At 33.9% G+C, this 17,886-nt stretch overlaps 1 protein-coding gene across 6 annotated transcripts in view; it reads right to left on the reverse strand.

Moving 5' to 3' along the window:
* Positions 1-599: 599 nt before the first annotated feature.
* Positions 600-17,886, reverse strand: part of LOC115219532 (protocadherin beta-15) — a 111,475-nt gene continuing 94,188 nt past the window's right edge. Inside the window, exons 4-5 of one of the 6 annotated variants that reach the window (XM_036509234.1) lie at positions 17,312-17,617; positions 600-621 (exon numbers count right to left, since the gene is read on the reverse strand). In XM_036509234.1, coding sequence (XP_036365127.1) covers positions 17,331-17,617 — 287 coding nt within the window. In that variant the 3' untranslated portion in view covers positions 600-621; positions 17,312-17,330. Of the gene's footprint in view, positions 622-11,063; positions 11,083-16,653; positions 17,618-17,886 lie in introns of those variants that run through there. The other 5 variants (XM_036509235.1, XM_029789719.2, XM_029789721.2 and 2 more) reach the window with 5 other exon arrangements.

Below are 17,886 nucleotides of genomic sequence, written 5' to 3' on the forward strand. Positions count from 1 at the left end.
CACACATGACAGGCTTCTTTCAGTTTCTATTGATTAAATCCATTCACAAGTCTTCGGTCAATTCTGAGTTGTAGTAAAAGACACTTGCCAAGATGTCAAGCAGCAGGACTAAACCCAAAACCCTGAGGTTGGTTAACAAACTTTTCACCACACAGCCATACCTATGCCTATAATCATAATTAATAAGATTACAAAAATGAAACTATTTTAGAAGTGGGAGATCAAATTTTAATTATAATATTTACTATATAGTCATTTACAATAATTTTCTCATTTTCTCCGAAGATTCAAAGCTTGTAAATACCTTCATATTGATAATGAGTATTTTGGCATATTAAAAGTTTGCATGATATTCAATGTTCTTCCAAAAAGTTATCAAGCCGCTTTTTTTTTAATTAGTTGGTAATCTTTCATTTTGAAACATTGCTTGTTAATCAGTTTTAATTTCTGTATATCATGTTTGACTTTTTGCTGCTTATAAGTGTAATATGTCACTTCTAAAATGATTTATATGAATGGCTTCTTGATAATGACAGGGAGAATTCTTAAGATTTCACATATGTAGTAGTTAATTTATCACTAGATTATACATACGCATGTGTATATATATATATATATACACACACACACACACACACACATATACATATATATATATATATACGCACATACATACATATATATATACGCACATACATACATATATATATACACACACATACATACATATATATATATACACACACATACATACATATATATATACACACACATCCATATATATATATATTATATATATATATACATACATATATATATATATGTATATATAATACATATATCTATCTATATATCTGTATATACACATACATATATCTATCAATATACATATATATATATATACATATTACATATATATATATTACACAAAAACACACACATATACATATATATACACATATACATATATATACACATAAACATAAATATATGTAACCCACACACACAAACATACACACATATGAATTGTCATCTCTTCTGTCATAAGTTCTTGTAGACATATGAAGGGCTATGAAACAAAATAATCTCATGGACTTTTATTGATAACAGAGCTAATATTCTGTCTGACACTATACTGAAATTATATTTAATTATGTAATACATACATACATAAATACATACATACATAAATACACACACACACACATCACATTTGTAAAGCCATGTATACATGTGGTTTAAATAGATATATATGCACATATACTTTTACACATATGTATATATGTGAGTGTATGTGTAAATATATATATACCTATATATGAGTGTTTGTGTGTATGTGTGTGTGTGTATATATATATATATATATATATATATATATAGGCGCAGGAGTCGCTGTGTGGTAAGTAGCTTGCTAACCAACCACATGGTTCCGGGTTCAGTCCCACTGTGTGGCATCTTGGGCAAGTGTCTTCTGCTATAGCCCCGGGCTGACCAATGCCTTGTGAGTGGATCTGGTAGACGGAAACTGAAAGAAGCCTGTCGTATATATGTATATATGTATGTGTGTGTGTGTTTGTGTGTGCGTTTGTCCCCCTAGCATTGCTTGACAACCGATGCTGGTGCGTTTATGGCCCCGTCACTTAGCAGTTCGGCAAAAGAGACTGATAGAATAAGTACTGGGCTTACAAAGAATAAGTCCCGGGGTCGATTTGCTCGACTAAAGGCGGTGCTCCAGCATGGCCGCAGTCAAATGACTGAAACAAGTAAAAGAGTAAAAGATATATATATATATATATATATATATAGATCTAACAAATAACAACATATGGATTGAACACTATCCATCTATTGTTATTTGTTTATCATTCACCCTAATCAGAATCTGCAATTCCCTTGGATTTGGAGTCTATAGAGTCCAGTGTTTATACCCATGCGCAAAATTGAGGACTCATTGAATATTCAGTCAGTCATTTGTGATTGTACACAGCTAGAGTAAAAATACATGTTTACCTTACTTCAGTATGTACATGTTTGTGTTTAAATTTAATTTGTACAGGTTAGCAATAGCGCAGGAGTGGCTGTGTGGTAAGTAGCTTGCTTACCAGCCACATGTTTCCGGGTTCAGTTCCACTGCGTGGCATCTTGGGCAAGTGTCTTCTACTATAACCTCAGGCCGACCAAAGCCTTGTGAGTGAATTTGGTAGATGGAAACTGAAAGAAGCCCATCATATATATATGTGTGTGTGTGTGTGTAGTGTGTGTGTGAGTTTGTGTGTCTGTGTTTGTCCCCCCAACATCGCTTGACAACCGATGCTGGTGTGTTTACGTCCCTGTAACTTAGCGGTTTGGCAAAAGAGACTGATAGAATAAGTACTAGACTTACAAAGGATAAGTTCTGGGGTCGATTTGCTCATCTAAAGGGGGTGCTCCAGCATGGCCACAGTCAAAATGACTGAAACAAGTAAAAGAGATATCACTGACCCAACACTGGCGCTTTTGCTTTACTATTTAAGGACCAAATTCACTTGAATCCTGAAATTTGTGTTTGTGTATATATGTATATATATCATCATTATTTAAATGCCTCTGATCCATGCTGGCATGACTAGATTCAATTGGCTGAAGGATTGCAGCATACTGCACCATCTGCTTTGAAATGGTTTCAACAGCTGGATACCATTCCTAATGCCAATCACTTTAGAGTTTATACTGGAGGCATTTTTCATGCAACCAGCATTAGTGAAGTTGCCATGCACCTTGCAAAACAACAAACCCTGACGGCTGCTCAACCTGCTAGAAATAGCAACTAATTCTATAACTCACACTTTACAGTCTTAAAAGATACTTCATGAAGTGCTTTAGGCATCTCTAAAAGTCAGGGTGATGATGATGATAATACTTTTGATTACAGTTCTGTACTATCATAGCTGATGCAAGGTGGGATTAAATATGGAGAAAGTCTACTTCAAGGACATGGTATGGTCCAAAGTCTACGTTATTCACTTGGTAGGATTTATGCTATAATCTGAAATATTTAACCAACTACCAATCTGCTATTTGCTAACTCATTCAAAATGTATATATGAACAATCACATCAGCAACAATAGCAATAGCAACATACTACTGAGAGAGGAGATGAGATGAAAAGGCAAAGCGGTTTGGGCACAGAGGATTTGGCACAGCCTGTGGTGACACTGGAAGCAAATCCTCACACATGTGTACACAGAAATTTACACATCTAGAGAGAGAGAGAGAGAGAGACAGACAGATAAAGACTGGGGGTGAGAGGCAGAAACAATAAAATTTTATTAACTGAATATGACTAAATAAATACTTTCCCACTCCTTATATGCACAAAAAGAAATATGCTGACACTCATAAACAGAGGTGAGGAGAAAGAAAATGAGAAAAATATCAAAATGTCTGTCATCAAATAAATCAAATCAGCAAAACCAAATAAGGTCTCAAACCGGTTTCCCCAGTTTCCGTGGCATGTGTTCCCTCCAGCTGGATGGGATGCCAGTCCATCACAGCGTTACTCAAGAAATAGGAAGACAGAGTGAGAGAAAGTTGTGGCAAAAGCGTACAACAGGGGTTGCCACCACCTCCTGCCGGAGCCTCATGGAGCTTTTAGGTGTTTTCGCTCAATAAACACACACAACAACCGGTCTGGGAATCGAAAACCACGATCCATCGACCGTGAGTCCGCTGCCCTAACCACTGGGCCATTGCGCCTCCACATATATATATATATATAATGCTAAGGTGCATTGTAAGTTATCAGAAAAGGGTAAATGAAGGGACAGAAAACAGTAATGAGTCAAATAAAAACAGACAGTAATGAAAGCCAAAATTGCAAGCATAAAATAAACTACAAAAAGCTAGAAAAATGAAGAGTAAAAGAGTCAATAACAGCTAGAACTCTTCAAACCACAGCCTACCATCTTAACCCTTTAACCATTAGTGTTCAGAATGGCCAAAACTGGCTGAAAATAATTCCCCTCTCTTTATTTGAACTGGCCACATCCAACCATATCTGATTCCTCTATGAAATTGCCAAAAATCACATTATTGAATTCACATTATGAAATTCACTTAGCTTTGAGATAATGCAAGATAAAGCCTTTCCCACCTTTATTCAATTAAAAATACCATGAAATTTTTGATACTTTTTGGGGTTTTTTTATCAACATTTGAAGAGAAATGTATATCTTAGTTTTTAATGCTATGGTGCCAGCAAGTAGTGCTTCCAACTTTGAATGTTTTACTTTTGATGATGTACAAAATATAAATGCAAACAACAGAGATTTGTCTTTGAACGAATCTGATATTGATATTTATAGATCTTCACCAAATGAGGAAGATTTTGACAATGAAAGGGATAAAAATGAAAGTAATGAAAATGATACTAGAAACATTAAAGCAACATGGTTGAAGATTACTACATCAATCACAATTCCCAATTTCACAGAAAAGGCGAGTCCACAACACAGTCTATTTTCCGATGCTCAACCATTGGACTATTTACTTTTATTTTTACCGAAAAGATTTTTGAAACTGTCATGGAGGAAACAAATAAATATGCTCAATGCATAATTTCTATTCATGGAAGACCCGATCCACTATGGCAGCCAACTGATACTCAGGAAATGCGAGCTTTTTTTACTATAAACATTATGTTTGGTATCAAGCAGCTTCCTCGACTGTGGAACTACTGGCATCCTGATATAAGGTATGGTGATCCATATATCTCCAGCATCATATCTAACTATAGTAAATTCATATATTGTTTATGTAAAAAGCCACAAGGTACCTCTGCTACCAAAGCACTACAACCATTTGAAATTTCGGGTTGACATCGCATCTCAGTTAGGTGAGGGATTTTCTTCCAGATAGCACAGAACTGGGAGAAAAACAAAATTAACTGAGGTGAATGTCAACAGATAAAATCTTGACTTCCATAAAGTGGAAACAATAAATGGAAGGAAAAAAGTTTGCAAACTATGTTCGCCGCAAAAAAGAAAAACTGTGAAAAGATATCAGGTCGAGACCTCATATATGTTTGTTTTGCAAAGTACCCCTGTGTAAAGGGTGCTTGGACAGTTTCACAATAGAAATATGGCATAACTATATTTTGTAGTTTGATAGTAATACTATCATATATTCTATTCATTTTATTACATATAATATATGAAAGTGAGAAATACATATTAATTTGCAGTATGTTAAACACCTGTATTCACCTATGTCTCACCTATTAATGAGCTTTTTTTATTAGATGCATTCTCTTATGTAAATGTATTCATTAAGAGTACATAGCCAATGGTATATTGACTAACAAAAGAGTTTTGTACTTTATTTTCAATGAAAATGTTTGAATGAAATATAGAGAAAGAATAAAATCTTGTACTGATTACAGCTGTATTTTAATTAATTCAAATTAATGTACCTCATCTTGAAAAGTGGCAAAATTGTTGGCAGTTGACATCTGGGATAATTTTAGTAACAAATTAAACAGGTAAGATGCATTAAGAATCTCAGTTTTATTGTTTATCCATAATGCTATTGTATTTACACCTGTTAATTAAATTTACCTGCCCATAAAAGTCAAATTTAATCAGAAAGATCTGCTAAAATTACATACCTATAAACCACTGGTATATAAGCACACACTGACAAAATTTCAAATCTGCAGGTAAAACATTAACAAAGTTACAAGCAAATATCATGGAGACCCTCTTTAACCTGAATAATTCAAAATAATGTGAACAAATAAGCATTACATTGGACAGATTAATCTGAACACTAAAGGGTTAAATAAGGAAGGAACACAGTGAACAATGTACCAACTTGTCCTACCCCCAAGAAGACTTGTAGGTCATGGCTTGCATGCATTTGATCATAGGTTCACTTGAGCAGTTCCTCAGGTAACAAATATAAAGAACAGCAACTACTAGTACTACAATTAGTATGACTACACCACATCACAGACAAAATAGAGAATATATTGAAAAAATGCAGAAAAGAGAATGAAAAATATAAAAGAAAAATCATGAAAACAAAAAAAGATAAAAGATCTCCAAAGTCAGACAATAAGGGGACACAACACTGTTTGAAGGAAGAGGAAGTTTATTTACAAAAATGTGAATGTCTGAATTTTTGAAGTTCAAATTGAAGTGTCTCTGAATTCTGTTAACAAACAACATTTGTTCTTTTAGTATTATCACTTATTATTAGAAACAGTGATGGTCCATATTTAATCCCATTTCTAATTGTCATTGTTATTATTTCTTTTTCAAGGCAGTGAGTTGGCAGAATAATTGCTACAACAGAGAAAATGCTCAGTAGCATCTCTTCCCACTCTTTATGGTCTGAATGCAAATTCTGCCGAGGTTGACTTAGTCTTTCGTCATCTTCAGGTTCAATAAAATAAATACCAATTGAGCTGGGGGTTGGTGTAATCAACTTAACTCCACACTGCAAAATTGCTGGTCTTAAGCCAAAACATAGAAATAATTATTATTTCTTCATATTTTACTTGGAGAGAAAAATGTGGATTGAGTGGTGGTTGCTGTGCTAAGTATATTTGTTGAAAGATAAATGAATGTGGTCTAAATTGCCCAAACGATTAGGACTACACTTGAAATGTGCTTCAAGGCCTTGAAGCACAACTAAGCACAGAACCCTAATTGTTGGTAGTCAGAGAAGACTTGGATCTGTGGGATTCCAGGATTGGTGCTTGGGAATTGCTTCTGTCTTCAAACATCTCATTTAAATCCAATTACCAAGTTGGGGCTTTTGTTTTTTATTACTCAATATTTCTATACTTTGTTCTTGTATTTCTTCGGCCACTGAACTTGTGGCATTTTAGTTTCAGCCCTTTGTGATCAGAGTTGAAACCCTGCTTGGGTCAACTCTGCCTTTCAAATTTATGGTATCGATATAATAAATTGCCACTCAATTACTGGTATTAATTGAATAGCCTCATCACCACAAAAAGTTGCAAGCCTTTTGCCCTTTATCATTATCATTGTTGTTCTTTTCTTTTTTGCATGTTTGTTTTTAAACATATATAAATACATACATACATATATATATATATATATATATATAGGATTATATACAAACATATATACAAACACAAACATACAAACGCTTGTGTGTATGCATGCAATTGTTTGTGTGTATGTATGTATGCTTATTGTGTGATAACACCTCATGTGTATATATATTTATACACACGCGGGATGTTATTACACAATAAACATACATTTATACACATGTTTGTGCATATGCATGTAAGTATATGGATAGATATGAATGTATTTATACGTACTGTGTGAAAACACCGCATGTAGAATAAAAGAAACAGAGCTTATGACCATCTATCATCCCCCTATCCAGCTAGCCACTAATCCCACCCCGACACATACTCATACACAGAACTGAAATTCACCTTTTCAGGAGATGGCCATTGTTTAATTTATAGTATAGTGTGAAAACACCAGAAAAATCTGTCATTGTCCTTTCAAATGCCAAAGAAACTTTTAAAAGGACTGCTTAGATTTTAGGGTTAAGTTACATATTTTTGAATCTTCAACTGATAGTTACATTGGAAGGTGAGCAGGCTCATTCAAACATATAAAGAAAGTCATGTATGATATATCTTTTGCATATTTCTATTTATTTACTTATTATTCTATGAAGGTGGTATTTTCATTCTATCAACATAATATCAATTGCCCTACTGTAATCATCCTTTTACGTTCACTTCTCATGCTATAATCCATACTTCAGAACTTGCCACAAGAAGAATACTCAATTCAAATTAGAGTTTCCATTTTAGAAAACTAAGAGGACTGAGTAGATACTATTCACTTTCTCTTGTTATATATAAGTGCTAATGCTCAAAACCCCTGGCCCTTTCATCCCTCTGTTACTGTGGCTACATATTAATATTAATAATAATATATTTATATATATATACACACACACATACACGCACACACACACAAACATATACATGCATATGTACACACACACCTATACAAGCACACACAGATTATATATTCCCTCTATATTATATATACATTATGTATTTTATATATCATCATTTAACAATCCCTTTTACCATGGCTGGACTATTTATATAAACCTTATATATTTTATGTACATCATAATTTTATACATACATGTGTGTTCTATATAATGTATGAATATATATGCATACACACACACACACACACACACACATACATACATATATATATATATATATATATATGTATAAACATACAATAAACCACACAGTGTAGATAATAAAAAAATGAAGTCAATTTAGCTTCTTACATCCAAGTGAGTCTTAATTTTTAGATAATATATAGTGTTACAGAAACACAGCACACGGGATAAGACACTCCCAATTAGATATACTATACACATGAATGTGTGTTTGAGTGCATGTGAGTGTATATGTGCACACACACATATATATATATATATATAAACACAAACAAATACACATATATAGTATACAGTAGCACATACATATATACACATTTATTCATATATCTATCTATCTATACACTCACATACAAGCGTATATATATATATATATATATATTTATATATAAATATATATGTTTGTGTGTGTGTTCACACACACATATAAACACATACGTGGACCCACTCATGTATCATACACACTTACATATCATAATTGGAGGATAGCTCTTCATTTATGCATGTTTGGTGAAATACGTGACTAGAATGCGTGTTAACTGTTTTGTTATAGAACCATTCACTTGTTTTTTTACTTTACTAGATATTTTATACATACTTATGTACATACGCACATATATATACGTGTATGCACGCACAAACAGACATATCTCCATACACATATATGTGTGTGTTTGTGAGTATATATATATATATATATATATATATATATATATATACATATATATATACACACATATATATATAGCGGGTTGGCACAAAAGCATAGTTAAGAAATAAGAAATGTAGGAGATTTTTTTCTCTGCCTAGAGAAGGAAATCAGTTGGAAAACTAAATACTCTATTCTAGCACCTTAAAATATCCCTCACCATTCCCTACCACCTTCAACTTCAATTATGGGAATGACATGTTCCTTGTCACTAAGCCAACTTTAGGAGAAAAATTGTATAACAAAAAATATAATATTAATAATAATAATGATAATAATAATAACAATAATAATAATGATAATAATAATAATAATAATGATAATAATAATAATACACCACAGGGCATATGAATTATTAATTCTAAAGAAAATATGTGTATTGTGTATATGTATATGGCTACACATGCACACACATAGAAAATCTACTGTTAAAGCTACATAACTATATCACTAAGGGTCCAAGACTTTCGTGCATAGCAATATGCATGAAATTAAAGTATATGCAGTTGTCTATGTGTGTGTGTGTATGCACGCACACGTGTGTGCATGTGTATCAGTTCATATATATATATATATATAATATATATATATATATATATATATATATTTATGTATGTATGTGTATACACACTAGTGCACCTATGGTTAAAGATATATTGATATATACATACACATATATATGCATACATATACACAAATGTATATACTTATATACATAAGACAAATGCATCTGTAGGGGACCAGTTTTCTATGTTTTATCTTGCCTTTGTGTATACGTATCCCTTTATATGCACACACATACATATATACATGTACATACATATAAATGCATGCACACACACACACACATACATACATATATATGCCCACATGCTTACATGTCTGCATTCATAGGCATATACACATGCATGCATGTACACACACACACCTATATATTTATATAACTTGGGTAAGATGAGGTCCCTTAACACAACTAGGTGAGCCTTACCTCTGAATACATGCTGAATGCAATTGTGACATGCCCTCCAACCCATATCGGCATGGAAAGTGTTAGCAAAAGGAAGATTTTATCAATATATATTTACCCCCCCCCCACACACACACACACGCACGCACACACACATTCAGAGCTCGGTGACAAGTGTGCAAATGTAAAATACAAAGATCTCTCAGTGCAAGTCAAGGATATGAAATATTTATACTGGCAATTTGATTTACACCTGCATTACTTAATGTTTCACCAAATGTAGAAGCAACAACCCTCATTCAGATGCTACACTTCTGACTCAGAAAACAATGACAAACTTTAAAAATAGGTTGTAGCCATTGGATATGTAAATCTTGCTTCTCTTAATTAATTTGGGTCACATGATGGGCCTAGAAGTGCTGTACCAGTTGCTAGGAGCTAAAGAAAGATTGTTGATTAAGGACAACTCTAACATAGTACAAATGGGTCATTTCCTTTCTTATTTTATTAGAAAAGCAAGTAAAATTTCCATTATCAGGAGGTGTTAGGATGGGGTAAATGACCAACCCAGCTTAACATGGTGTATATTGAATAAGAATCTTCCTTATTCATTTGGCGCCATCTGTGTGTCACTGAGAAATTCACATAATGCAACAACTCACTATATTCCTTAATAAAAAGACTGACCTTTCACGACGCTGTCAACAATGAAACTCATGGTCCTCTAATTTTTAGTCGCACAAATGTTAGTGAAATTTCTAATAAAAGCAAGGAAAACCATTTTTACCGAATGCATCAGAGCTTTATTCCATTCAGCAATCATTCAAGAAAACACAACAACTGCTATAACATCGAGCAGACATATGAGTACAAACTCCTTCACAAGACCAGAACTGACAAATACAAACGAATTTTGTGTGTCATCCTTTAATAATCAACGTTCTTTATGACACATGGCAGCTTCAACACTTAAAACTACAGCATTTGGTCAGTCAGATACACTTTGATATCAGTAATGCAGGTCTATGTTACAAATGTTTGTGTGTGTATGTGTGTGTCTTGTGCATGTACATGTGCACACAGGTGTTCTTTGTATGTACAAATATACAATATACATGTGCTTACACACCTATATATATATATATATATATATATATATATATGAAATCCTCTTGATTTAAAACCAGCTGGATAAGTTTCAAGGAATGGAATTCTCAGCCCTTGATTCAGTCTGTAACTTCTGATATTAATAAATAATATATATATATATATATTCCTGTTTGCATCACCAAAACTATACATATATATTATATATAAAAGAGAGGTTGTGTGCTGTCTGTCTCCTACGATTTAGATTCCTAACTACTCCCACATTTTGCGGTGCAGTTTAACCAAAACCGAGTATCTTATAGTCATGATTCATATCGAGCCCTTCTGGGTATTAGTGCACGTCTACGGTGAGTCTACAATTGAAAAAAAAATTTACCATCAATTTTTCCCATTTTTAATCCATTTTTGGCATATATAAGGGAAGTAACTCTCTAAAAATTTATTATTAAATCTCAGAACGTAAAAGCTACAGTAACACCCCCTCCTTTGTGGTTAGTCATATTGAGATGGCTATTATACTTTACATCTCTAAAAATGCTTATATAGTTATTTCCCTTACAAACCCGAGCAACGCCGGGCGATACTGCTTGTATATTATATATTGTAAAGAATAAAAAGTTTGAATGGTACAACAATGTACTATAACACAGACAATGGTCTATATACCTGTTGAAATTTAGTCATCCATAGTCTGATATGATATTTTGGAATAAAATTCCTTCTCCAGATATTCTTAGATGGTGTTGCTGCTATAATTGGTTTTCTAACGGCTTTTCTTTTTCATTTTATGGATGCATCTCAGCAGTGGTCTCACGATGCTCCTTCCAGAATTCCTCATGAGAAATGTGTGAGGTTGGTCATGTCTCAATCTTATGTGTGCTGGTACATCCGTAGCATTGCTTCCTTTTTTTCCCCTTTTTTCTTTTACTATTCTCTTCCTTAGATCCATTGTAAATCGGATTAAGTACCCAAGACAACCAACACGCTGAACACTTAGAAAACTTAGCAACACCTGCTTCCTTAAAATACCCCATTTTAGCGAGAGGATAACTACATCCATCCGAAGTGCCATAAGAAGAGAAGGGCTTGACATACAACTAGCCCACTCTGGCCCCTCTCTGAGAGGACACCTCCCTAAGAAATGCACAAGGGACAACAATCAATGTACACTAACAAACTGTCCCATCCGTGACACAGATTTATGCCAACGGGTAAATGTTGTATATAGAATACAATGTAAGAAATGCAACAAGTTGTATGTATGTGGGTAGCACAACAAGACTGTTACACGTCTGCATCAAAGAACATCTGAACACGAGAGCCTCCTCCTTCAGAAAACATCTAGACAGATGCTGGAACACCGACAAAAGCATAACAGTCACAATTGAGGCCAATGAAAGAAATTTAGGTAATTTAAGAATTAAGGAAGCTATACTCATACACAGACTTGGGCCCCAAATTAACAACAGGCTGGAGGTTAGTAATCAATACATTATTTAGATACATCTGGATGCGTGTAGGTTCACTTTTGATAATATGCTCATCTGTAGTTTATAACAAAAAAAAAAGAAGGGGGAAAAAAGGAAGCAGCACATATAACATGTGCTATGGATGTACCAGCGCACACGAGATTGAGACGTGCTGACCTCACTCACTTCTCATGAGGAATTCTGGAAGGAGCATCATGAAACCACTGCTGAGATGCTTCCACAAAATGAAAAAGAAAAGCCGTTAGAAAACCGATTATAGCAGCAACACCATCTAAGAATATCTGAAGAAGGAAAATTATTCCAAAATATTATATGGATGACTAAATTACAACAGGTATACACAGCCCATTGTTTATATCATAGTGCATTGTTGTACCATTCAACACTTTTTATTCTTTTCGAACAACACACAATGCTTCAAGTGAACTACAATACTCTCCTATATTATATATTATTTTGGTTGAGTTTCATCTGTTGGTGCACAGGATCTTCAGGCAAGTTATGACTGAAAATTGCAAAAACTGACTGAACCAAAATAAAATGTATTATCAATCTCTAGTATGGTACTAAGTACTCTCTTTCCGGTAGTTAACATTGAATGTATGTGTGTGTGTGTCTATAAGTACACACAGATATCAACATTACTCAGTATGGAAATATGTATGCAGACACACAATCATTTTGTGGCAGCAGTAATATTGACTAATGAATGAATACATTCAAGTTTCCTAGGTGGCTTGCAGGAGTGAATGCATATTGGTGTTCTGATTGGTTGTTAAGCATGTATTAAGCATCTGGCAATCTTAATGCAGAATATTTTTCAATAAGTAGTTACAACAGTAACTAGGTAACCAGAAGTGATACACCACATTTGTATGTGTGTGTATATATATGTTTATATGTGTTTGTATATATACAGGTACACGCATGCATGCACACACACACCACACACACACACACTGAGCAAGAGATAAGTTAAGTTCGAAAGAATATATGTCCAGCCACTTAGAATAAAGAAATCAAAGGTTAGTCATACATACACACACACATTATATATATATATATATATATATATATATAGGGTTTGATTTATATATGCATATACAAAAACATACATAAATACATGTATACATGTATCTACATATAGTGTGTGTGTAATATAAACACATATATATATATATATATATATATATATATATATTACACACACACACACACATTACATGAACATACATGTATATATGTATGCTTTTGTATATGCATATATAAATCAAACCTTACACCACAAAAATAAAAGTTGAAAGTGGATTCAGCTTCGTTGTTGATCGAAATTGTAGAAGCATGGAATATTCAATAACGTTTAGTAATGGACTCCCTTTGATATGATCTTTCAATTCCATTTCGGAATTGATGGCAGCATTGGAAGACAAACTGACTAAATGCTTTACTGCATTTAAATATTCCCTCCATGTTTAGAGTTCCTATCCGATTGGTGTCACTTAGCTTTTTATCCCTGCTGTTGTGAGGAAGGAAATCAATGAAATGAATCGTAGCAATAATATTCCTATATTAGGATCAATTTAATTGACTGCAGTTCTCTTTTAATAAATTTGCTGCCTAAGCTGTAATAGAAATTATTATTGACTAAACCATTATTATTATGCAAATGTCTAAATACCTTAAAAATTATTTATTTTCCTTCATCTTTGTTTTCATCAAATCTTGCTAAAAATTAGCTTTGTCTCACATCCGGCTATCCAAAGTACTGGTATCTTGAATAGATTCACTGGAAAGTTCTCCAGGGAACACATGAGTCTAGAAGTCCCCAGTACTAAGCAATATATATGCAGTTGCTGCTGCTGAGACCCCCTTCGGTCATGACTGACCATGGGATTTCACCTAGAAAGTTACCCTCCCAGGCACAAGTCCGGGCAAGGTTGTTTATAGAAGACCAGCAGTCGCCCATGCATACCAGCATCCCCTCTCCATGCACCAGTGTTATCCAAGGGAAAGGCAAAGGCCGATACAGCTTGGCACCTGTGACGTCGCAACTCATTTCTACAGCTGAGTGAACTGGAGCAACGTGAAATAAAGTGTCTTGCTCAAGAACACAACACGCAGCCCGGTCCAGGATTCGAACTCACAACCTCACAATCGTAAACTCAATTCTCTAACCACTGAGCCATACGCCTTCACATATATGCAGTAGTTGTGTATATAATGATCCCTGAACATTACTTTGCTCCAGAACCTATAACACTGTTATGATGGCCCTGATCCAGGATTTATAGAAGGAGTACCAGTAATTACTGTACATCATTCAATTGATTTACATCACTTTCAACAATTCATGTCTGTGTACACACACACACACACACACACATGTATATAAGGGTGTCATTATCATTTCTTAAAAACTTTTTGATAGCCAAGACTACTCCTGTTTCTATGATACAGACTTCCTGATCTAAAATGATATAAATTAAAACCTTACTTTGAAATTTCAGGTTAATTCATATTCCAAACATCAGCCTAATAATGACAAAGTCAATTTTACTGAACTCTTCATTATTTTCCAAGTTAATTGCAATGAAGGCAATGTATTTTATTTGATATATGATAATGAAAGAGTGAATTAGAACATTTTGTTATTAAGTAGTATCAAACAATTTCCCTTTTGTGACCCTGTCACTGAAACAATTTCACTGTAGTTCCAGATGTAATGGAAATGAGCAGTAATAAGGACATAGAAACGTGAACAAAACTTTGTATTACTACATAAAAGTTATACTAATAATAGATCAACAAAAACTCATTATTATTATTATTATCATTATTAAGGTGGCAAGCTGACAGACCCATTAGCAAGCTAAACAAAATATTTTGTCCAGCTTTGTGTTCTAGGTTCAAATTCTGCCAAGGCTGACTTTGCCTTTCATCCTTTTTGGAGTTGATAAAATAAGTAGCAGTTGAGCACCGAGGAAGATGTAGACAACTAGTTCCCTTCCCCAAAATTTTAAGCATCATGCCTATAGTAGAAAGGATTATAAGTATTATTATTTTAGTCAGAGTAGTAGCACAACTGTGATAGTAGTTTTAACTGAAACAGTATAGGCATCCAAAAGAAATGGTGGTGATGTTGGGGACTGTTTTTATATTCTATAATATTGGTTTCAAAGTTTAGCATAAAGTCAGTAATTTCAGGACAGGGGTAAGTTGATTACATCAATCCCAGATTTCGACTGGTACTACTTTTATCAACCCCAAGAGGTTGGAAGGCAAAGTTGACCTCAGCAGAATTTGAACTCAAAACATAAAAGACAGACGAAGAGCCACTAAGTATTCTGCCTGGTATGCGAATGTGTCTTCCAGCTCAACAACTTGTTTATATTCTTTTATGTTAGACATTGTAAGCACCAATTTGAGATAATAAAGCACTCTCCTCTACCCGACCCCACAGGCAGGATTTTAACAACATTCCCGTCACTTGCTAGGCAACCATGTTACTGATTACACTACAGAGCTCCTGCCATTCCATTTTCTCCGATTCAGTATTATTAAACATTGTTGTCCCTTTAAAACTGTAGTGAGCCCTGGGACTCACAAGGCCAGACCATAACCCAGTTTCCATGGTGTTTATAAGTGACCATGCCCACAACACATCCCCTTGAACAGGTTCAATTCCCCAGCTGTTGCCAGAACTCCTGGGAATCAAAAACTACAATCTTACAATCATGAGTGCAACATCCTAACCACTAGGCCATTCATTTTCACTTGTTCAAACTGTACTTATTTCATCTCCACAACGTAATAATTCTTTGATCATTTAACACAAGCAGTTAATTTATAATAATTTTTATTATATCGTAATCTGGCATTGTGATCTTACAGAGGGAAGAAGAACATTTAGCACCATTACTCATCCTCCAAATCAGCAGTTCCTTTTTTTGTTGTTGTGTCAAGGGACCTTTAATCACACTGTCTTGATAGTGTTAATATATCATTCATTTTATATTCAGTTTATGATCAACCCATTGTGTGTGTGTGTGTGTATGTAACAACAATATATGAAACAAAGTAATTCAATTATTATTATTATTATTATTAGATAATGGCAATGATGAAAGTGGTAGTATGGAGAATGAGGGTGAAACAGTTGATAGTGAAGTGTTTTTTTGGGGTTTTTTTTTCAGTCTGCTACTCTGCACAAAACATTCTTCACTTTCAAATATAAGGTGAGGGTTAAAATAAAGAAAGAATATGTCTTTCCTTCAGATTTTTACATGAAATGGTAAATGAGGTCGGAAACAATTTGAAGTGGGTAAATAATTATCTGATTCTCTGGTATTTTTTTCCTACAGCCATGAGTAAACAGACTATTTGTCTGGAATAAAAAGGGGATTTGTCTGGAGTAGAGAATTAGTTGATGCCTTTTGAGATAGGGGAGAAGAAATCTGTTGTTGCTAGTCAAAGCATGGGACCCTAATTTATTTATCTGTGGCATATAAATGCATGAATATGTATCAGTTGGACCACATTTTAGATTTATTCCTTTATACGGCATTCTTTTGAATTTTGGAGAAGTGTATGGCAATTGCATTTTCAATGAAACACTTGTCTCTTTGTTAATCATGTGGAAAAATTCAAAGAATTTATCATTAACATTGTTATTATTATGTTAGTGTATTGTTAGTTTTGCTGTTAATGGAATTGTAAAGAAATCTCAATTGGTACCTGGAAACATATACGACGACTTTGGAACTTTGAGAATAGCATGGACTTGGATATATATATATATATACAGGATTGCTGTTATTGATAAGGAACTTTTGGTACAGCTGGCAAAGGCTTCGCATAAGATGTAAAACTATTTCGCATTGGTAGATTCCATGGTTGTGGTAATAAACTAGGGCTGGCACTGGTTACTCTTGTAGACTTTAGATCAATAACATCATTGCATGTTGTGTTCTGATTGACATTAGCTGTCTTCTGCAAATTTCCAGACGTTGTACTGCTTAAGTTCTTAGGTCTGTTAAGGGTAAGTGGTGTGGACTTTTTAATTGTTTTCGGGACCAGTTCTGTTTGGCAAGATTTCGTACCTGGAGAAGTTATGTAGAGAAGAAAAAAAAAAATAATAATAAGGTCTTAATTTGCAAATAAATAGATAATAGTAAGTAAATAAATATAGAAAAAGCAAACAAAATTTTTTTTTACAAAACAGAAAAGCAGACAGCCAACAAAAAGATCTAAAGGATGATGATGATGATGATGGTGAGGAGGAGAAGGAGGAAGAAGAGGACAATAATAGTGAAAACAGCAATAGTAATAGCAACATTAACAACAACAAGGGAAACGAGTGATGTTTTGA

Source organism: Octopus sinensis, linkage group LG14, assembly GCF_006345805.1.
Source record: "Octopus sinensis linkage group LG14, ASM634580v1, whole genome shotgun sequence".
Lineage (NCBI taxonomy): Eukaryota > Metazoa > Mollusca > Cephalopoda > Octopoda > Octopodidae > Octopus > Octopus sinensis.